The 23,415-nt window shown below is 39.7% G+C and overlaps 1 protein-coding gene across 10 annotated transcripts in view; it reads right to left on the reverse strand.

Annotated features, from left to right (window-relative positions):
• Ssdp (Sequence-specific single-stranded DNA-binding protein) overlaps nucleotides 1-23,415 on the reverse strand; it is a 294,147-nt gene that overhangs the window by 100,962 nt on the left and 169,770 nt on the right. For all 10 annotated transcript variants that reach the window (XM_083117122.1, XM_083117123.1, XM_083117116.1 and 7 more), the window contains one exon: nucleotides 1,200-1,286. In XM_083117122.1, the coding sequence (XP_082973248.1) occupies nucleotides 1,200-1,286 (87 nt within the window). The remainder of the gene's footprint in view (nucleotides 1-1,199; nucleotides 1,287-23,415) is intronic.

A 23,415-nucleotide genomic window follows, 5' to 3' on the forward strand; every position in this document is an offset into this window, starting at 1 on the left:
GAAAAGAGAAGGGAATTGTATGTTGCTTTAAAAACGTGAATACAGTTTGGCATTTTTATCTGGTGCACCTTATTTCATTACAAATTCCACTTTACATCAATATGGCACACATGATCCAAGGAACTTAATTCACATAAAAAATACAGCTTTTCTTTTCATAGTCTCACCATCCTGATGCAGTTTCGTACCAAGACATCAATCTTGTTCTATTGCATTATATAATGATTATGTAGTGTTGTTTACTAGACTGATAAAGCATCTTTGTAACAGTGCATTAATTGTTATTTGTAAACAGTGTATCATCCACATACATTCATAGTGTCAATGAGAAACAATATGAAAATTTTGAAAAATATACAAAAGCTGAACACTAAGTTCTGCTGATAAAAATGTCAGAAATCTTGACAGATAAAGATAATACATTTGATATATATATATATATATATATATATATATATATATATATATATAGAGCAGCTGCACAACATTTCTTTTCATTGGTAATGCTAATTAGCAAATTAACATGTTTGGGTTATGTTTACATGGGCAAATTCAAGTCATCATACATCAAATTAGGGATAATCTACAGTATGATGGGATTCCTTTGACTGATTTCAAGGAGCTTAAAACTGATAGCCAAGTAAAACAGTATTATACCATTATTTATATATTAGGTACGATAAATAAATACTTGTACTTGATAAATTTACAAAGCTGAAAAAGATGCCAGCTTAACAGTACTGGCATTTCAACACATCTTCAGGGCTCTGCATTGTTCTGAAGTCATATACAATGGACACTTTTGGAACTATTTCAAGGAATAAAACACAACAATAAATTTGATGTTTTATATTCTTGCAAAGTATTTACATTTCATCAAGTTCACTGTTGTAGCAGCACATGAAAAGCAGATTTAAAAAGCAAATTCATTGCACACTCAAAACTATGTTGATGGGTTCTTATACCAAAGAGACAATAATTAAACAATATTAAGTAATAATATGTAAACCAAACCACAGTCTCCATAATACAGTGTCTGGGCTTCTATGATGATCACATCTTCTATTCTATGAAACAATTTCTTAACAAAAAGAAAGCAATATGATGATGACATAAAGGACTTATGTATAAACAACATGGTTTTTGTTCTAAAAAATTAAAACCCTTTACTTTATTTTAAGAAAAATACCTGTACTTACAGGAAAGAAACCAGGAGGCATTGGTCCACCAGGCATCCCATCATTTGGTGGCATTTGACCTAGTGGACTGGGCGCTGGCCCAGCATTCTGGAAAAGAAAATTGAAATAAATTGAAGTAATAAATACTACTAGCATATTATATACATATAGCTGAATTCAGTATTACAACATGCCCTCAAAGTTTGAATTCTGTATATAATCATGGGTGTAGCTAGTGGGGGAACCTCCATGAGTCATCAGTTTGCCCACCCTGAAACAAATAGTCAGCCATTACGTCTGGAATCCTGACTATGGTACTGTACACCATGACAATCAAAATAGTTCTTCTACACAAATACATCTTTACACAGTTGCAAGTATGGGGAAATACTGTAGAAACACCAAAAAGGTAGAAACTAGTGAGACCATTAAATCTAAGAAAGAGATTTTAAAGTATCCATTGAAATTATTTATAGCCAGCATTTTTTCTAGCTTTACTTGCCATAATTGGCCATTTCTCAAAATGTCAAAGTTGTTTCAAGTCCACCTTACTCTCAGATAAGCTAGTTTGGATTGAACCTACAGCTTAAATGCTGGATCCAAACCACTGTGCAATGTGGCTCGAGAGATTGAACCTGGGAGCCCTTGATTAGATGGTGACTGCATTGGCTACATTGAGGCCCATTTCCCAAAACGACTTCCCATGAACTACTGTTCTCTCGTGGTGAGCATAGTCCTCAGGTTTGATTCCCTGTGGGGACACATTTAAGTGGTTTGGATCTGACTTTTAAAACATTTTCTGAAAACTTGGCACATACTTTAGATTGTGATAAGTTAAAAATGTAACAAAACCCAGTTAAGACTATTTATTTGTAGTTTTAGGCCAGAGATCACCAAAACAATTGATCATAAGTGACTGGTAGCTCATGCAGATATTTTCTGTAGTGGCTTTGATTTCAGTTTTATTTCAGAGAATGGTATTACATTGCTTCAAGTTCTCATTAAGAAATGATTCCACCTGATATACTGAAGGAAAATGAAAAATAATACATTTCATCACATCTTGAAGAACTTTTTATGAATCAAGAAATTATCATATAACAATTCAGCTTGCCATGTATACTCATGGCTTGAACACAGGCACGTAGACAGGAAAATATCTAATTTAAATGTTATTTTTATTGTTAGTAACAGAAATAAAGTTATAACCACAGTCAAAACTGCATTGCATCGAAAAAAGTTTAGTGTACAATAGTGGAACCAGGTTATATTTTTATATTCTACCATTTAATCCAAAGAATAAATGGATCCACAGTTTCCAAAACTTATAGCTTTCTTTGTGAAAGGTCACAGAATATAAACTTTATGAGTAAAATTTACCACTAACTGTTGAAGCCTTTTTTTGAACGATTGTGTAAAAGTTAATATCAAAATACAATAACTATGATTTTCAGTACACTGAATGTACAAAATATAAGAATAATAATGGAAAGACAATTGTGTTAGATATTCACCGATACGGTGGATCGAGTAGAAAAGTCTCTCCATTTATGTAATAACAATAAACTTGGATTGAAATTGGTATAATTTTAATAACTTATAATAGTAATATTTATTGTTATTTTACAATAAATATTACTGTCATTATTATTTGCACTAATCAAGTTTTATGCATAGCCTGACTCCCTCTGATGAGGGATATGAGCCCCTCCCCCCCGCCAAATTAAATTCTGGCTTCGGACCTGCTTTAACATCAATGATTACCTGGTGAAGTCTGAAGAATAAAGGCATCTGGAGAATAATTGTGATCATAACACTTTTGCTTTTAATTGAGCTAGGGAATATATAAATAATGCAACCTAGTGGCACTAAGTGTGAAACATGGAGTCACAGCTAGGTTCACATACTGTACTTGTATATTAAATCTTGATGATGGCAATGGAGAACCAACATGTTAATTAGTGAACAAAAAAACAATAATGGAATATACAATAGCTCTTAATAAGCATAGCTTGAGGAAAACCTAATGAATGGATCGATGAGACTGTAAGACAATCAAGAGTTATTGTAGTAATATTTTATATCCACCTTTGGTTTACATGTATTTATTGTAACAACATGAGCCTTTATTATATGCCAAAAATCACTGTATGCATTTTTGTTATTCTAAGTCGGTTTTGTCACTTTTGGCTCATTGTGAGGATGAGTGATGATTAGAATAAATTAATGAAGACACACTAATAATAAAAAAAAAAACTTGCCTAAGCTGGGAACTTTGGTGGTGAGATCAAAAGTCAACCACTTAACGTGCTTCGCCACCGAGACCTGGTTGCAAAATGCATATTGGACCAGAATTCGAACCGAAAGGAGTGTCATCAAATGCAAGGGTCATGTTTCATAATATGGATGTGCAGCATTGGTGGTCAAGTGTTCGGTTTATGATTTCACCACTGAAGGTGAATCCGAATCATGGATTGGCCACGAGTGTTCCTTTGAAATTTTCATTTCATTATCATCCATTCTCACTGATGTGTTTATCCTAAAGTGGAACAAAATCGATACAATAGATAATATGGATGCTTGATTTAGTGGGGTGTTGAAGAGTTCAGGGGCCCTAACCCGAACGGCTCTTGGCAAATTACTCCCGAAAAGTAATGTCTGAGGTGTAGCTACTACAAAAGATACAATCGGTAGAAACAAGTTATTTACTAGCAAGAAAACGTTGTTAACTTTGAATTATTTGGAAAGGGTATAATATGTATAACACAACAATATCACACAATACATTTTCCCTATCTTGGAGGTCATCTCTGGTTCCCTCCTCCCCAGAGATTTATACAGAATTTTCCATCGGGGAGGTTATGCCTGATTCACAGGAGATAAGATTTCCTGTTGGATTTTCCAGTTGGACTTGGACTAAATGTGGGGTACTGGCTCACCTGCTAGTTTTCGCCTCTCACGATACTTGTTACCCTACTTGTCAGTAAACTTTTGTTTCACAAATATTCCCTTGTGAAACTCTCAGATGATCTTCACATGACTAAATTTGACTGTTCCACAGAATCTAGCAGAGCGAGCCAGTTGCAATTAGAACACGGTCTAGTCGTCAAAACCAGTCTAGCAGCCATCATTTCTAGCCAGGTAACCAGTCCAGCGCCAACTAGGGCATTCCTACTGGAAATCCAGTTCCGTGTGATTCGGCCTTTAGTTCGTATTTAGGAGGTACGCGGATAAATTTAGAGCCCAAATGGCAATAAATTCTGCATTTGTGAAAAATTTTAAGGGGTGTTAAGGAAATTGGAGGATTGGAGATTTGTGGATAAACAGCTACTCCTCCCCAAACAGCTACTCCTCCCCATAGCCGCAGTGGAGGGTGTTGAGCAAAATGCGGTACGAACTCTTGTCAAGGGAATGGGAGGTTAAAACATTTCACCCAGCAACACAGAGGGACATCCGGAGTAGCGTCTTGTAATCAAGGGGTCACGAGTTTGATACCCGATGGAGGCACATAGTGGTTCGGATCTTATGCACTTTATTTTACATAGTTTTTCAACACATCGCTCTGGGCTACACAGTACACCAAGGCAGCCGGTTCAGTTAAGTCGAGGTCGTTTAGCTTAGGTGAACCAACACATACTAAGCACTAGATCAATACGCTCACCCATCTAACAAAGAAAAAAGTAAAAGACATTTACATGTTACCCGCGGTAGCTTGAGACACAGACACATTTGCGTGCAGCGTCTTACGTAAGGAAATTCACGTTGGGCCTCACGTTGCCAGATGCCTCTTCCCTCTTGCGGGCAGAAAGGGAACTACAAACACAGCACGAACCAGCATGGTTTCCTTGCATCACCGCTAGATGGCAGAATATTCCAAGTCTTTGACACCGTCATAAATCGCTGGCGACTTTGGCATGCGCGTTCGTGAAATACGTAAGTCCATGAGAAATGTTTGACCAGTAACTTTACTTGTATTGTAATGAATGTCAATACCATCACAATCCCTGTAATTAACAGGTTATGAATGATTAAAAAGGTGACGAAATTAACTTCCAAAGTAATTGTGACCCGTCAACACTCAACAATAAAAAAAATTCCAAGGGACTGATGCTCTAAAGGGACTAAAATACATTAGTACTGATATCATTGTTCTATTTTAATGTAACGTTCTGTTTTATAAAACTAAATCTTTGCAAACATTGCTTTTACTGATCCACATTATAGGTAGATTTCACGTGACGTCCGAGTACGAGCCGGTTCATTAAATTTCATTTGATTAGATTACATTAAACGTACAAATTTGTGTTTGTACAGTCACCGGAAATAAAAATTGGGACACCTAGATCCTAAAATACTCGCTTCCCTGCAAGGCGTTACATGTGCTGCCTAACTAGAGTGGTAGTAGAAGTTGTCATTGAAAATATGCTATTAAAATCCACTTCTCACCGTAGAGTTAGACATCGTGCATTACAGGGAAGAGAGTATGTCCGGATCTGGGTGTGCCATTTTTATTGCCGGTGACTGTACATATGCAGATGTTCTAATGTTGAGAGATTCAAAATGAGGCTCACACTCAGTGCTTTTTTAAAATCTTCATTACGTGAAATTGTTTGCAGAACCGATAGATCATGTGAATGTAATAGGTGCGGTTGTATTAAAGCGCACACGGCGTCGATCCGTATGAATTGGGAGATAATTGAAAGAGGACGAAAACATTTGGTAAAATTTTGAAATGTCAGAAAACAATCCCTAAATCCCACAAGAAGCTGTAAAAGAACTACTTGTGTTGTGTCGTTAGTGGAATCTGGAAATGAAACTCCAGAAATGCCCGTGCCTCATTATTTCCCTAAAAAAAGAATCAAATGCATTCTGGTTATTCTCTTCAAAACAATCCCATCGAAAAAATTCCTCTCGAAAAGGCGCTGATGTCATTATCAACGAAAAACTCAACTTTAATAAGTACATTGCAGATACTACTAAAACAGCCATGCGTATCCTTGGTCTTCTGTATAGGTTCACTGATATCAAAGACCAATCATCCATTACAATATTTTTCAAATATTTTATCTACTCTATACTTAATGCTGCTCCCTCATCTGGACCATGGCTTCTAATACAAATCTTTCCAAAACTGATTTTATCTTCGGCTTTTCTTTCTCGTCACCTCATAAAACAGATATTATGTCCGTTTTGAATATCCATCCACCACACACTCGTCGCGAACTAGCAGACATGAATTTTTTGCATAAAATCTTCCATGGTAAATTGGGATCCGAACCATTATGTGCCGACATCGGGTATCGAAGATTGGACACCTTGATTGCAAGACGACGTCTTTACCACTAGAGCATCGGGGAGAAAAAGAACAGGGTGTACTACGTGGAAGAGTGCTTACGAGAAGGTCACCGTTTACAAACCCCCTCCCCGTAAAACACGCACGCACATAAGGGTGCTCCCCCCCCCCACGTCTTCTGTCCCCAAACTTTATGAACTCCGTATGGCATGGTGCGACACGTGGTATGCGGATCGAGTCGCACTGTCTTATCTGCCTACATGAATCCAGTACAACCTCCCCCCCTCTTTTCCAGTTCATCTCGATTGTCCTCACGATGCTGGGTCAAATCCGAAATGTGGTGTTCCAACAGAATGAGCGAATCTCGGACTGTAATCACCAAAGCTAAGCGAATGATCGGGTGCAGTCCACTAGCGCACAAAAATGTGAAAGTGCGCGCTCGTGGTATATGAAAGGAATTTCAAAGAGGTTATTAATAGTTTAGCATATTTTGATTTCTTCCTCTTATTATTCGGCGTTTTCTACTGGCTCTCATACATTATAACGAAATGTCCACGTTGATTTTAAAGCGTTCTTAATGTGTTCGACAAGAAGTCAGCTGTATTGTCTTTCCATTGAGTAACAACGAATGCAAAACAAGATTGTATGTCGACGTGCCCGTTATATGTTAGTTATCAGTTTCCTGTCCCACCAATCACTGGTGACGTGTAGAGCAATGTGATTACAGGCACTTAACGAAAGAGTCTGACTGAGCATCTCACAAAAATTTGGATACATTGGTTTGTCGTGAGGAGAAACAAGTATACTCTGTTTTAGGGGTGCCCCCCCCCCCCAGGCCGTGGACTCATTCCCTCAAATGTCGTTATCAAAAATCCCCCTCCAAATTAATTGTTCATCAACCCCCGCTCCAACAAACACACACAAATATAGTTTGAATAAACACGCAGTGACTGATTTTTGTTTGAATGTCGACAATATGACTTCATTTTTAAAAAATTAAATTTTCGAAATACGTAAGCTTTGGACAACGAAATCTGGCAGTATTTTACAATTATCCAGTCAGTCGTAGCACAGGAACACATGCAAACGAAACGATTCGTTGCTGAAATCATCAAACACTAAAACTGAAGTCCGCATGTCGAACGTTCCGAGCAGACTCGGAATCACCTCAAAGAAAACATCAGACACTGTTTAAAATTTTACCACTGGCAGAGATGCCAACAATCCAGAGGCGCATGACATTCGAAACCTTCCATTGCATTGCATTTTTATTGTGAATCTTCTTCTGAAGAACACCCTGTTAGAGGGTGGGAACGTTACGTTTTTAGTGATTATTTTTATTACAATAAATTTTGCCTTGGTCATCATTTTAATGTTTTATTAACATGGAAACAAGGCTCTACAGTGTTAACTTTCATTGCAGTTGAAATTAAAATACTAAAGAAAGGAAAAGCACGGCTCACTTTCATGTTTGCTAACATAAAACGTACAGAACTGCTCGAGCACACTGTCACTGCCATTATTACTGTAGTGAACGTTATTCTTAACACCCCCCCCCCCAACACACACACACACCTTCCAAACTCATTCTAAAAGCATAAGAGGTGGTGTCTCATTTCAACCCCATCGCCCACAGATAGGTAGAAATTCTGTACATAATAACCATAACTAAAAATCAATAACAAGCCAAACGAAACGACCCCCACCCAATTTTTGTGTGATAAAGACAGAATTTGTCGCCCCAAAAATTCCCGTGACGCGCGTCATGAATCCTCATTGTGGGTACCCCTGGTCTGCTTCACTTACATACACTATTTATTTACCTTTTCTCCACACTACACATTCCAGACTATAAAAACAACGTGTATGAGGCAAGTATTTTCTTATTCTTGATTGCTTGTATTAGGTTATTTTTACGTCGCATTCCCGCCATTTTGGCTAATCGCGAGGATGAGGATGAATGGTGATGCGATTAGATGGACGAAGGGACAAACATAAGGACAACAATACCTATAGAGGGTTATCCTGTCTGCAGGCCCAGAGCCTCGTTAGCCTGCAAAATGCAGTCCAGGATGTACTACGTGGAAATGAGGTAATATTATCTGGCGGTGTTGTGATCAGCACGCTCGCGCGCAAACACACACGCTCATTCCCCTTGTTCTATCAGAAAATGCATTCCTACCACACAGAAAGGAACCCTGATCATAGCAAAATTCGTACAAGAATATTAAATTACACATGGAGTATGTTCAATGATTAGCATGTGACGAAATTGTTTTCCCAGTGATTTAATTCGATTCCACCCATTTGCGACCTAGTTCACAGATTGAGGGGACGTGATGCGCATCACGCTCCGGCCGCCTTCGCCTTTGGGGCTACATTTGGTGACAGACAGGGCAAGTGGGCCACACAGCCACACGGTGCTCGCTTTAAAAGCCTGAGTCGAGGGTGGGGGGTAACACTGGCATGTCTTCATAAGCCCATTTTACGCTCAGATAAGATACAGTTTAAGTGGAACCCAACTAGACAACCTCGGGCAAAAAAAGTTGTGCAGTAACGAGCGAAAATATGTAAAAAAGGTAAAAGGTAAAGTGCTCCCCTGTGCATAGCACCACGCCATGAAGGCGTATAGCTGGTGTGGGGGTAACGCCCCACACTTTCTTGATCCGGTCGTGAGTGGGGGTGATGTGATCAGCATCACGCACCTGACCGTCTTTACCCCCCAGGGTTTCCCCCAGGTACCCATGTCATTCGACGCTGGGTGGGCGCCGGGGCCGCTTCCAACGTTAGAAAAGTTCCCGGATTTGAACCGGCCGGGGATCGAACCCGGGACCTTTAGCATGGTAGTCAGACGCGTTACCGACTGAGCCACCGCTAAAATATGTAGCCACAGATTTCTATTATTCTTATTTTATGCGGCATTTGTGCCACGTTTGGCTGATCGCGGCGCTGAAAAATGTTTCAAGTAAATTTCATGCTCGGAAGGCTAATCTGAGCCGGGCCTACAGTTTAGAAAGTGAGATACGAACTACAGTCTATTTACTGTGCCTGCACCGGGAATCAAATCCGGTACTCCTTAGTTACAAGGCGACGGTGTTACCATTATGTCACCCGGGAGGCCTCAATCGCGACATAATGATTAAATGGTGATCGCATGAAACCGATGACGGAGCTGTCACAAATGAAAAGGAACAGGACTCGAACTTGGAACCTTTCAGTAGCCATCAACGCACGAGGAAGGCACCCGGGAGTCGTCGGAAATTTTTGTAGGGGAGCCAGACAATTTATATACAATTTATATAATAATAATAATAATAATAAACCAAATTTATTCCAAAATGATTATCTTGCTTTATGGTTCTTATGCTTGATCCAGGAGATTAGTTAATATCTAGCACAACTGTTTTCGATTATCTTCTTACATATCATACCTCGTTCAAGAAAAAGCTTTAGTAAGGGGGGAAAGTAACTCATAAAGATTATGTTGTTTCACCTCTTGCAATTTTTGATTTTTGAAACTGTGGATGTGAAACCATTTATTATTTGGATTAAGTGGTAGAAATATAATGAAAAAATATAAACCTGTATTCTATAATCATTTATTTTTCGATCCAAGACCTTTTCTACCTTAGTTATTCTGTTTGAATACTAAGTGAACTTTATTTCTACAGTGTACAATAAAAATTACGAGATTTGTGCATCCGAACGACCAAATTCCAAGCGGGGAGGGGGGTTGACGGGCCTGTTCGACACCCCTCCCGAAACCCACGTGTGCAAAGTGCAAACAAGTTCTGCTTCTCTCTGTACAATGGGCGCACAGCAAATTGTTTGCAACTTCAAACCACAAGGCCACAATTTGACGGTCGCTGCGCCTAGAAGTCGCCTCGCTTGCACACCTACGCACTTCGCCAGCGGTTGGCGAATAACACGGAAAAGTGGCGTCCATCAATTCATACATTTCGCTGGCATCGGCAAGAATGTTTCGCCTAGGATTGAACTCGGAAATCGATGAACTCTACGAATCAACAGCAGACCTGGCAACATTGCTTCTGACACAGTTCACTCAGATTCAGACACTATGCCAACTGTCACCATGGCAACGAGATTTTTATCACGCTCATTCACGGTGATCGGGAAGCGAAGGCAGTCGGAGAAAGGAGGGGGTTCTCGTGGCATTTAAAGCACCAGCCACAGCCAAAAGATTAAGGCACGGAGATTATGAGGAACGGAATTCACCTTTCATATTTGTGCCGACATTGAGGTATGCAACACGGTTTTGCAAAGCAACTTTTCCACCAAGAGTTCAGCTGGTAAGCCTCCCTAAGTTAGCCCAAACTTTTCACGGCATCGCTCCTAAACTAACCTAATCTATTTTGTAAATTAAAAACGATAACAAAATCCAACATATTAACATACACAGTGTGTCAAATATTACAGACAATTTTGTTAATATTTTGTGTTATTTTTACTTTTGTTCTTTTCACTGTTGATGATTTCAGTGTAATATGACCACTTGTGCCGTATCTGAGATTTTCTCAATCAATAAATAAGTTGGAGAGGAAATTCCATGTAAAAACAGAAATCCACAAGGTTGCATCTGCTGTATACATGTAACATGCGCGTACGATCCATTGGATTATATAGTATAGATACTCTACGCATAGGCTGGTATTACAAGCCAGGGTTGTTAAAGGTCCAAGAATTTTAAATAAATTCAATTCCGGTCCAGGAGAGAAAACCAACAATATGGGTTCTGGACCGTAAAGAACCTTTTTATCTAAGGTTTTTCCGAACAAATTTAAATTCAGTCCAGGAACCTTTTTTCCCGAATCAGTTTAAATAGGGTCCAAGTTCTGCATTGAAATGAAACAATACGTAACTTGGATCAAATACGGACGTGACGATAAACAGTTATCCACTTGTGAGCATGAAAGACTAATCCAAGTGATGTCTGTCTCGAAGAATGTAAGGAACAAAACGCAAACGCTGCAGTCATGTTACTACCCCTCTCCATGTAGCCCCATTCTCTCGCGCGCGTTCCTTATCTTGGTTGTAGCAGCACTGCCCGTCCCCCTTCTGGGGTCTTCCTTTCCGCACAACAGTTTTTGCTACCTTGTGTTCTGACGTCAGACGAGGAATGCCTACGCGGTTAGGTTAGGCTCCATTAGCATAAATACAATGAAAAATTATTATTTAGACTAAGAGAAATAAACCTAGCTAGCCTAACCTGACAACGTAGGCATCTAGCCTAAATTTAAAAAGCTTTCTCCCGTGACGTCAGAATACAAGGTTGCCCAAGTGTTGTGCGATAAGTGCCACCCCCTGTTATGATAACTGTAGCCTCACGTTACCTCATCGACGGCTCCTATTGGCTGTGGTTCCTGGATCAGATGCCGGAGCAACACGTCACGGGTTTGTTTGAACGTAATGTAACGTCACACAAATATAGTCCATTGTATTATGTAACTCTTCGACAAGGGAGTTTTTGAACCTGGCCCACGAGAGAACAACAGCGTTATGATGTATTCCCTGCGCTACGGTTTCTACAACCTCAGTGTGACATTCCAATGTAAAACGTACTCGCGGACATTTTTAGAAAGCAACTTTTAATCGGTCACCCCTGGTCCAGGCATTGCAAATAAATTCAATCCCGGACTGGGAGAGAAACAGCAAACGTAAATGAGTTCTAGACAGTGTAGAACCTTTTCATATTTAAAGTATTTCAATTCGGTCCAGGAACCTTTTTCCGGATTAATTTAAATTCGGTCCAGGAACCTTTATTCAAGAATGAATTTAAATTCGGTCCAGGAACTTTTCTCCGGAAGAATTTCAATTCGGTCCAGGAACCTTTTTTCCCGCATAAATTTAAATACGGTCCAGGAACCTTTTTTCAATGAAACAACACGCAATTTGGACCGAATTTAAATTAGAATTTTTAGGTTCCTGGATCTTAACAACCCTGTTACCAGCGGGATACCGAGGAATCCTTTTTCCACTCTGGTTGTAAATTTTTGGCCCATGGAGGGCAAACTATATATAATTTATGTAACACGCCTCGCAAACGTTTTGCATACATGATTAGTAAATACTTGAGCAACTGGTCACGGGCCATTTCACATCAAAGTTCATACCTCAAAATTAAAGGTTTTATAAGTACTAAGACGGGCCACATAAAAGGCAATAGCAGGCCCGATATGGCCCGCGGGCCGCCGATCCGCATAATTAGAAATTGTAATAAAAATAAGCCTTGTTTCCATATTAAAAAACCTAAGTTGCTGACCAAGGCAGTTTATTAAAATATAAAAACACTTAACATGTAACGTTTCAACCCTGTATCAGGGTTGAATACATGTTAAGTGTTTTTATATCTTAATAAACTGCCTTGGTCAGCAACTAGGTGTTTTTTTTTATGATTAGAAAGAAGTTATTCAAATTACCCCCATCTCCCATCGCAAAATTTTCCTATGCCTCACTACTACGGAGACAACGTAAACAAACAAAAAGTGATGTGAAATGCAGTTCTGGACAGTGTAATCAGGAGTTCACGGGTTCGATTCCAGGTGGAAGCAGCGCGAATGCAATCGCTTTTCTGCCACTTGTGACTGATCGCGATGGTGAGGATGAGTCATTATTAGATAAAAATCGAAGGGACACTCACAGAAATCCCATGACCAGGCTTGGACTCGAACCCGGGAACTTCGATGGCGAGTTCCGAGGTCTTCCCTTTGACGCTCTCGACCACCGAGGAGGCTACATGTCCGGCAATGTGTGCACGATGATTACGAACACGTTCGACATGTTTTGTATGTTCATCAATATTGGTGTTCATGTGTTCTTGCTTATGGCCCTATTGATTCCACGCTTTATGCACACCCTGTAGCAACCAGTACATCGGTCTATGAACATAACGAGTTGATAATTACGTCTAAAGAACTTGTTCCAGGCCTCCTACATTGAAATAGTATTGAATTGAATTGTTGTTTAGAGTCCATTTTATGCACAGAAAGGCTAATCGGGACTGGGCCCACAGTGGGATCCGAACCACTGTGCCATGTGCCTCCACCGGGTATCGAACCCGGGACCTCTTGATTGCAAGGCGACGACGTTACCACTGCGCCATGGGGGAGACGCATTGCAATAGTAGCTTCAGGAGTATGCACAGGAGAGTTGGTGGGGATCACCTCTTTAGACCAGCTTTCCTACAAAAAAAAACAAAAATTCACTAAAGATCGTAGAATACAACACTGACGATGGCCGAAAAAGAAAGATACAAACGACCAGAAATGTGAAGAAACGGGTGGATTTTGGAATCACTTTGCTCTATTGCATTGTTATTTAGTTCAGCCTTCTTTTCCATTTGCTCACATAGGCTAACCGAAACGGAACTACATCACCGATTCTTACCCCTTAAATACAAACTTACACTCCCAGATGGGAAATTCTAGACAAATGCCTCATACGAACCACTGTACAGTGTACCTCCACAGTGGAAAGAACCTGGAACACCTTGGTTACAAGCCAACAGCGTTATCAGTATGCTATCGGGGGCCTTTCCCATCACTGGTTTTCTGATGGGATTTTACATTACAGCCACGTCCTTTTATGTACACATGTTAATCAGGACTGCAACATCTTCACATGTTCTAAAGGGAAAGAGGCAATAATTCAATACCTCTGAACCATAATGTCAATTGTATTGATATAAACTGGTTAGCGAGACCTATTTTTGCTATTTTCAATTTCTGACGCGTTTCATGAGACTTGACACGGTTATACGTAGAATAATATAGCAAAGTAGTTTTCAATTATTGTTGTTTATTTGAAGAAACGTAACGTAATTTATGTAAAGAGGAAGAAAATCAGTCAATAATTGCAACAATGTCTCCCTTATTTTTTGGAATTCCAAATTCTTAAATTTCAACATTTTTATGTTGTCAGAGGAGAGGTAGTTCAAAGTAATATATAATCTTTTGTGGAAATTGAAAATGAGTAATGATAACGTAACAAAAACCACACGTAACTACTATGGTACATCTGACAGACTGCACCCCGAAAACTGAATTCAATAAGATTTGAACAAACAAGGGCAAGATCTTGTGACCTTGACAGTTTGTAGCCAGCCAATACCCTAATTGAAAGGCGTGAAGAAGAGTCCACTTGTGGTTATAATAGTTCGAGAAATAAAGTAAAAGTTAAATTCACCGTGGTCTGAAAGACGGTCTCCATAGTAGTTAAGGGTTAAGTCCACTTTCTGCTGAAGACAGGCTAATCCGAACCACTATGCAATGTGGCTACACCAGATATCGAACCAGGGACCCGTCACCACGCATCGGGGAGGTCTCGAAATAAACTAGTGCTAGGATCTGGGTTGGCCCGGGTTAGAGAAAAACCCGCCTTGAAAAAAAAAAGCCAAAAAACCCACTCATTTTTTTTTTCAGAAAATGTTGTAAATTATTGCTTTCAATAATCGAGAGGTTCTAGAATTGTCAACAGTTTGAGAAAAATTGTAAAATAAAGGCTTAGCCAAGCTTATAATACTCAAAATAATTGTGATAGAAGTCACAGTGGGGTTTTTCAGGATATTATTCTCAAATCATGTTAGAAATGGACTTTTAACAGTAATAATGCGAACATATATCCAAGAAGCAAAAAATCGAAAGGGTCTGAAATATTTGGATAAAATATTGAACGAACAAAGCTTATACTTTCGAAATGTGGTAGCACTTTAGATATCAGTCACTTCCGTATGTAGGCAAGCCACATAGTTTCTTCACCTGTGACGATCAACTTTTACAATACATTTTTCCATGTATAAAACATTATAAAGGAGAATTGAGTACATTTTATTGAAATATGAAAGTAGAATAAAGTTAACTGTGGTATAATTAAACCAAACACTTTTCGAATGATTCTTTCATTTCTCAAAATTTAGTATGTCTGCAAATGTTGTTTTCTTTCCAATGCCTTGTACTGAGACAGTGGCCCCTCCCTCCAGTTCAGTGTATTGATTGAACGTAATGGGTTGCTTGCCCATGTAGGATAAATGTTATTTGTGGTTAGGAGCTCTATACCCAAGAAGTCGATCCCTATCATAATCTACCACAATTTCATTTTCATCAAGTAAATACAATGCATATGTATACTTTCATATTTTGACATTTTCAAACCTTTTTAGAGACTACAATTCCGAACTTTGTGTATAAAACTTTCAGGAGTATTGTGACATCACTTGCACTGTGAATTCACAATAAAATTATCAAAACATAATGCACGATTTAGGAGGAGCATGGGTGGGGTGGATGGGCAAAGAAAGAAAAGTCATCTATTTAGTGACCATGATAACACGTTTCTGCAAATAGAAAACTTGAAAGACTGCAATGTATTACATGTGAGTGAAATTGAACAATGTGTTTCAAGATTGTGAATGAAAAACTGATTTTCCTCATGTTGCACGCACACAATGCATTTTCTGAGTATAAGGAACTAAACTCAGTCATTGTAGATAATTCGTCGGTCCACAATTTTGCAGTAAAACTTTTAAAATTATATTTCATAGTTTAGGAGAGGAGTGGTGGTAAAATCGCAAACATACATTTTGCCATAAATGTAAAAACTTTTGAGTTGTAATTTTTAGTTACAAAATAACTTAAAAGGATTGGTGTCATATTGTATTTGAGAAAATTTTGTCACCATGTTTAAAGATGGTAGACGACAGACTGATTTAACATGCCTTGCGAGAGATTTAAGTTATGCAAATATTTGAGGTTTGATTTTCGTTGATTAAAAAAACCAAGTCTCAGCTACGTTAGGACATTACTCGAGCATTACTCTGTAATATAGTGTGTGGTATAGGAAGGGTGGGGGGAAAGTCCCCAATCTCGAGACCACGATATCTGTAGCAAATTTAGAGTTTTTAAGCTGAAATTCATGTCGCAGCGCGATGTGCTTACCATTCCGCCACAGGGGCCGGCTCTCTGTATTATCATTGGGACAAACACAAACATCCACGTCCGAACCATGATTCGAACCCGGGACCCCTGGCATTGCAGCATGCTGCGTTAACCACTCCACCACGGAGGTTGACTAAACCACCACAGCTATCAAGTATTAGTATAGTATTGCAATGCTCAACCCTGGGAACTGATCATCGATATATTAACTGTTACGCCATCCGGCAAGAGTAGAATCAAAATGTTGGTCAAATTTTTCAGAATATGGTATTTTAGATCATTTAATAATTTGTCCCGCAGCACTGTGGCTGTGAGGTCATGCTTTAGGCTCCGGGTATGGGACATGCGGAGGTTTGAGTCTCCTTGGAGAAATTAACAGCTTTTCTCCTGAGATTTCGGCCTGTGTATGAGACTGGTGAACACTCACCATCATGATTAAATTTGGGTGCTACGAATAAGAAGCATAACCCGGTTATGAAAACCCTACAACGACGACTGGGGGTTCGTCGTGCTGACCACACTTCACCCCATAAGCGTAGGATCAAGTGGGAGTGCGGCCGGCAGTCTGTAGGTAGGCCTGGGCCCTAAATAGTTATGTTTCGGCATGGGTTATGTATGTTTTTAATATAATCATTTCAATGTGCGAGACCTTGATTGTCAATTCTTAACAATGTTAACAGAAAATATTAAATAGTTTTTGATTCAGTGAACTAAAACAATACAAATTGAATGTTTTAATATATTACTATCAGGGAAAAATGTGTTTAATTTTTAAAATATATGTATTTATAAAGATAACCTGAAAAAAACACAATAAAACCAGATTTTATCTGAAAAAAAAAACAAAAAAAAACGGGCAAATGGCCAGAGTGTCGGACATAAGCTCAGCGGCAAAGAGCTCAACGGATATAAGCTCACTGACAGTCTTATATTACAAGTGCGGACAAAAGCTCACCGATAGCGGACATAAGCTCACTTACATATAAAACATATAATTTTATTTATATTTTTTATATAAAATTATATATTTACACGATTCCGATATCCCCCTCCCAATATCCCCCTCTCTATCGTCATTAGATGTTTGTTCCTTTCACTTTAGACCAACATTATGAAAGGATAACAGATTAAGAACATTATAATTTCATGAGGCGTAGAGTTAGGAAGTGCAGGACAAAAGAATGGAAGTTATAAGAACGCAAAAGGGAAAAAAGAAATTGGTCTTTGATGGTTACGAATATATAGTGAAAAAAGAAGGTAAATACTGGATCTGTTGGGCATGTAATACTCAAGAAACGAAATTAATATACCCCATATACCACTACGACCCCAAATTGTAACTATGTTTGCCTAACCTAACCTTACCATGAATGGTTTGTAGGGCTATGAGTGATTGGTTTGTGGGGCTACGCGTGCATGATTCGTGGGGCTACCGGTGAGCTTTCGGCCGCTCTTGCATAATATAGGTGAGCTTATGTCCGCGACCCAAAATGCCAACCCTGGTTAGGATTGCTTGATTTTACTTTGCATTTCTACCACTGTTGGCTAAGATGAGTGATGATAAGATGAAAGGACACTTACAAATAACACCCATCAGGATTCGAACCCAGGACCCGTGGCATCGTAGAGCGAGCGCTGTGATAACCACTCCGCCACGGAGGTCGGCAGGAAGGATAGCTTTATGATTTTGATGCCCAAAGGGGGATACTGTGAAAATGCTGCTGTGTGTGTTGGGCAGGAAGAAAGCACGTGCAATTTCTTATCGCAAATGCTCCAACACAGCACAAGGAGTACCTTTTTTTTTCCGTCGCGCAATAAACTGATTTTATGTTCCATTTTGTTTTGCGCTTATCATACTGCAGTTCATTATCTGCGAAGATTGTAAAGCGTGACGGGAAACAAATAAAAAAGTGGGTTATACCCTATGAAGTGCATGCGTAGATTTCCCGTGGAAAACGTGCGATAGAGTTTACGTGAATCCACCGCTCTGCCCGGAGTAGCGAGCGTCGCTACGGACGGCTTTTCCCGTCCTCGGGACAAAATTCGCAGTTGCCACGTCTCAAGACCCCCGCTCGGCCAATGGCAAGTCGCGGTTTGTCGAACCATGAACTTGACGTTGCCGTCTTTATGAATGAAGTACTGCCCCCTTTTTGGACTGTGGAAGTTTCTTTCCAAGTTGATGCGAGAAGCCACATTGTGCGGAGAGATCGTCCAGTGGCAACGCTGGCAACTACAGCGCCGGCTCCCAACGATCCGAGTAAAATCAATACAAAATGTCAGTGTTGCTAGTTGTGTCGTCATTTCCCTCAGATTGAGATATTTTTCTGGAAGTGACACGCGAGCGCTAAAAATAGCACCGACACGTCTGCGTCGGCTTTAGACGGAAGCAGACGGACGGACTTCAAATACACAAATGAGCTGAGTCTTTGGACCTATTTGTCTGTTCTGTGGGGATCATCAAAATGTTAGACCATATTTCAAATAATACATTTTATGCTTTAAGGGTTACGGGTTCGATCCAGTGGAGGCACATAGGGGTTCGCATCACACTTTAAAACTGCGGGTTAGTCCCGATTAACCTATCTGTGCATAAAGTGGACACCATAAACCTTACTCAAATAATGCCCACCAAATATTTTCTTTACTGCAACATTTAAAGCTAATTAAAATGTTATTTTCATTTGATTTGATTTAGAGTGGCATCTCTGCCACTTTATCTAAAACAGACGATGGAGATGGTTAATAACATGAAGAATATGAGAGGACAATGAGTTCAGGCGCCAAAGCCTCGTTGGCCTGCAACATTATACTTACCGGGATGTATTACATGGAAGTGAAGATCTCTACATTAAAACCACTGTTAGAATGAAGAAGAAAAAATGGGACCCTACCCTCCCCCCCCCCCCCATGGGATTTTTTGATGCGTGATGAAACTGATGAAGGGACACACACAAACAACACCCATGCCCAGACTGGGACTCGAACCCGGGACCCGTGGCTTTGTAGCTCGCTGTGCTAACCGCTCCCCCATGGACGTCAGAATAACCCAATTGTTGTGGGCTAAAACGTGATTATGATCAACATCCTATCTTTACCTGCCTTTTGAAATTAACAAACAGTAATAATTTTGTTCTGCTGTCTATGAATGAAAGCATTTTTTTTATTATTATTTTAAGTTGCTTTTCTGCCAATTTGACTAATCGAAACGATGATGATGAGCGATGATTAGATGGAATTGGTGAAGGAAAGACACTCGCAAAGAACACTCAGACTAGGACTTGGAACCTCGAAAGACAACATTTTAAAAGCGTAATTTCACTGTAATGAGGAGCGTTATCTAAAGGGTGTCCAAAACTTGCAGTTAATTCCAGATCACAGTACGAACTAGGATGTTCTCAGTGGCGTGCCGGGGGGAAGGGGTCATATCCCACTCCTTTAGCCCAGTATTCCTTAAACAAAGAGAGGGAATTTTAGGAAAAGATTGACAAAAAATAATGACTATTAAAAATAAAGCACATAATCTTCCCACTTTCGAAAATCCTGGGTACGCCACTGGATGTTTTTATGTCAAGGGTGGTATGTGCATTCACCTCTTCGGCTCAAAAACGTAGGCCATACTAGAGGGAGCACAAGTCCGAACTTCATAATTTACTTTAGGCCTTGTTCACACAGGCAGCAGTTGTCGTGCCCTCTGGATAAAACAATTGCGTGTACACTGGTCGACGAGACAACTGTTCAGACGTAAGGGGTTGTTCAAACCGCCAACGGGCCTACCTCACGTCAGCTTTCCTTTCATTTACAATGTTTCGAACACGGACACCGTAATGTATAAAATGTTGTATATTTTTATTCAGGAATGCCAATGTGGAAAAGTTTGCTCTCACGCAGGACTGAACATGGGAAACTTCTATTACTTGCCGATTACCATAACGCCTATGCATTTTAGGGATGGAACCCACTCACTCAATTCAGCCTCTTCGTCGTGGTTACAAAAGAAGTGGCAGAAAAGCGACGTGAAATAAGAAAATACCAAACGGACATCTAAGATTTTAAATAACATGACTGCTTGCTTAAACGTCCGGAAAGAGTAGTATGTGGACCACACCGCTGCTCCCCCCGGAAAATGAATGTCAACCTAAAGTGCGCGTCAAATCTCCTGCATATGGCCTTGAACGGCTGAGCAGCACCAGCGAATCACAGACGTGCGGCGTTGCCTAGTTCCGTGACAAGGCGTTTCGCTCAACCACGCTGTCTCTTTTCCGTGTGAGATTTCGACATGGCACCGCTGCAGTGCGCTGCTATTGGCTATCGCCATATGCAGGAGATTTGACGTGAACTCTAGAAGTATGTATTTTACACATATAATTTGTCAGTAATTTATGTTAATTATTATAAGGGGATGGCAAGCATTTTGATTATTTTACTTTGCTTTTCTGCCACTTTTTAGCTAATTGTGAAAATAAGGATGAATGGTGATAAAACGAAATGAATGAAAGGACACTCGCAAGCACCCAAGGGTAGCACACAAATCCCACAGCTGATTATACTGGCTGTGAGTTCAGACGCCAGAGTCTCGTTAGTAAGCAAAATGCAGTCCAGGGTGTATATTCCTCGCAGGAAAAGAGAGTGGCATTAAAACCCCGTTTCAAGCAGGTGATAACTTCAAACTGAAGGATTTTATTATTATTATTTTCCGAGGGGGTGACACTTATATGGAAGAAATATGCATGGTTTGCCCCCTGAAAAAATCCTGTGGAAATCCATGGCTGCATACAAACAGTGAAAGGGGCGGGGGGTGGGAACAAGAAAAGTTGTCCTACATTCTGTAGTGCCATATTTTATCGGTGGTTCTCGACGAAACCGTGTTTGCATGTAATATTTGATTTTTGTTATTTAGCGTCGCTTTTCTGCCAATTTTTGGCTTATCGCGACAATGAGGATGGGTGAAGGGATACTCACAAAGAATACCTATGTCTACGGGTATATCCAGATTTTTTTTTATCTACTGGGGGGTGTTAAGTGTAGATTTAGAGCCAAACGAATCATAAATTGGGCCTTTGTGGAAAATTTAGGCTGTGTTACGGGTGTGTGGATAATTTACTGCCAATGCCCAGGCCGGGATTCGAACCTGGGACTTCTGCCGTCATAGCGCCCTGTGCAAGTCCGCCAGGGAGGCCGGCTTTGGCATGTAATGATTACGCAATACTAATAACCACGTTGGTTTCAAGTGCAGAATTTTTACGAGAAACTGAATTATTTCATTCCTCAAACAAAATATTAGGACTTCACGTTCTCTAACGCCAGCCTTGTACTAACGTATCATTTTAGTTTTTAACCTGGCACACATACCGACCCTCAATGGCTCGCTCATTTCAAACCTTCCCTGGAACGGAAAGCACCAAAAACTTCCTTCTCGTTCCGCGCACCTCTCTCTAAACCACGTAATATCACAAACCAGTCTGCTTCACTACAGCAAGCGAAAGTCGCCCTTCCGTACCGTTACTGCTTGCGCACCATGCAATTCAATATCGTATTTCACACAGAAACATCCCTCCGGGTCAATGAAAAGTGTGGCTATGGTTCGACGTTGCCACGTTGAAAGAGGTCTCTCGTATTAAACCAGAACGAGGAAATCGGTATGAAAAATCGCAAATGTGGACATACGTGACGATTGCAATTTACATGCTGCAACAACAGTCCGCGTTTATGGAACACCCCGAAGTTGAAGGCAAGACACAATCAGAACAAGTAATTCAGAAACATAAAGCGAAGGGATCGCTGAGCGTTAACAACCCCAACAAAAAAGTTTACGAACGAAAAACAAACACAGCGACAATTTCTAAGCCATTTTACAGTGGTACATTCTCTGGGACATAAAACATGAATAACCATTTCTAGACCAGATTGCTTCGCCGCAACACGTTCAAGTTATTTAAGTTCCCTCGGGCGACGGCTTAGGCTCATTTTATGCACTGAGTCTAATAAGGATGACTTTCAGTCTTGGACGACCTCACTTATTCAATTAACAAGTCACAAAAAAAAAAAAAAATACTCAGACCACGAACCACATGCAAAGCGTAGAACCATCAATAAGATGCTCTCGAAAAATGACTACAAAACAACAAAATATACATGTAACATTAGAATTCATGAAACAATACTAAGTACTTCTAGTACAGGACATATTTTTTATGTATTCTGGTACACTGAAAACACTAATTAGAGAAATAGAAATTTGGATTAAATACATAAAAAGCAGACAATTTTGATTAGTTTACCAGCAAGGTTAATTTGTTTTATTAATTTTAATTAATTTTGTAAAGTTTGTAAGAACATGATTCTTTTTTTTTTAATCACTCTTTCTCCATATCAAAAATCTAGATTGGAATACAATTCTTGGTAATTTATTGTCGTATTCATTCATTTCCAACGCGAGACTGATCGATTGTTTGATTGATTTGGTTTATTTGCTTCGCTTTTCTGCCACTTTGGCAAATCGCGAAGATGATGGATCAGTGATGATATGATGAAATTGATGAAGAGACCCTCACCAAGAACACACGTGCCCATGCCAGGATTCGAATCCAGGAACCCTGGTGTCGTCAACGTGAGAATTTATTGTACGAGTACATGTGATGACCATTGTAATTTGAGTAAAGAAATTGTAACTGTTTTCCAGTATTGACAAAGATGGTTGACTCGATGTCAATGTAATAATTATTTTAAGCATAACTTTGAAACGATGACTCGAATAAAAACTATTTCTACCTCCGGCATCGCCAGGACACAAATTGAACGCCAAAATATACATACACGTGGCACAAAAGTTGGTTTGAAAAAATTAAACGGTGGTCGCTATCACCACCCATGTTAAAAATACGCAGTATCCTGTGAAAGTGGTACACATTTGCATTCCATATATTCAGACGGCCCGATGTACACCTGACGTTGTTCTTTGGGTGCAATAACTGTTCCACCATAGCATTGACAAGCT

The sequence above is a fragment of the Lepisma saccharinum genome, chromosome 2 (assembly GCF_977018435.1).
Source record: "Lepisma saccharinum chromosome 2, izLepSacc3.1, whole genome shotgun sequence".
In the NCBI taxonomy this organism is placed as follows: domain Eukaryota; kingdom Metazoa; phylum Arthropoda; class Insecta; order Zygentoma; family Lepismatidae; genus Lepisma; species Lepisma saccharinum.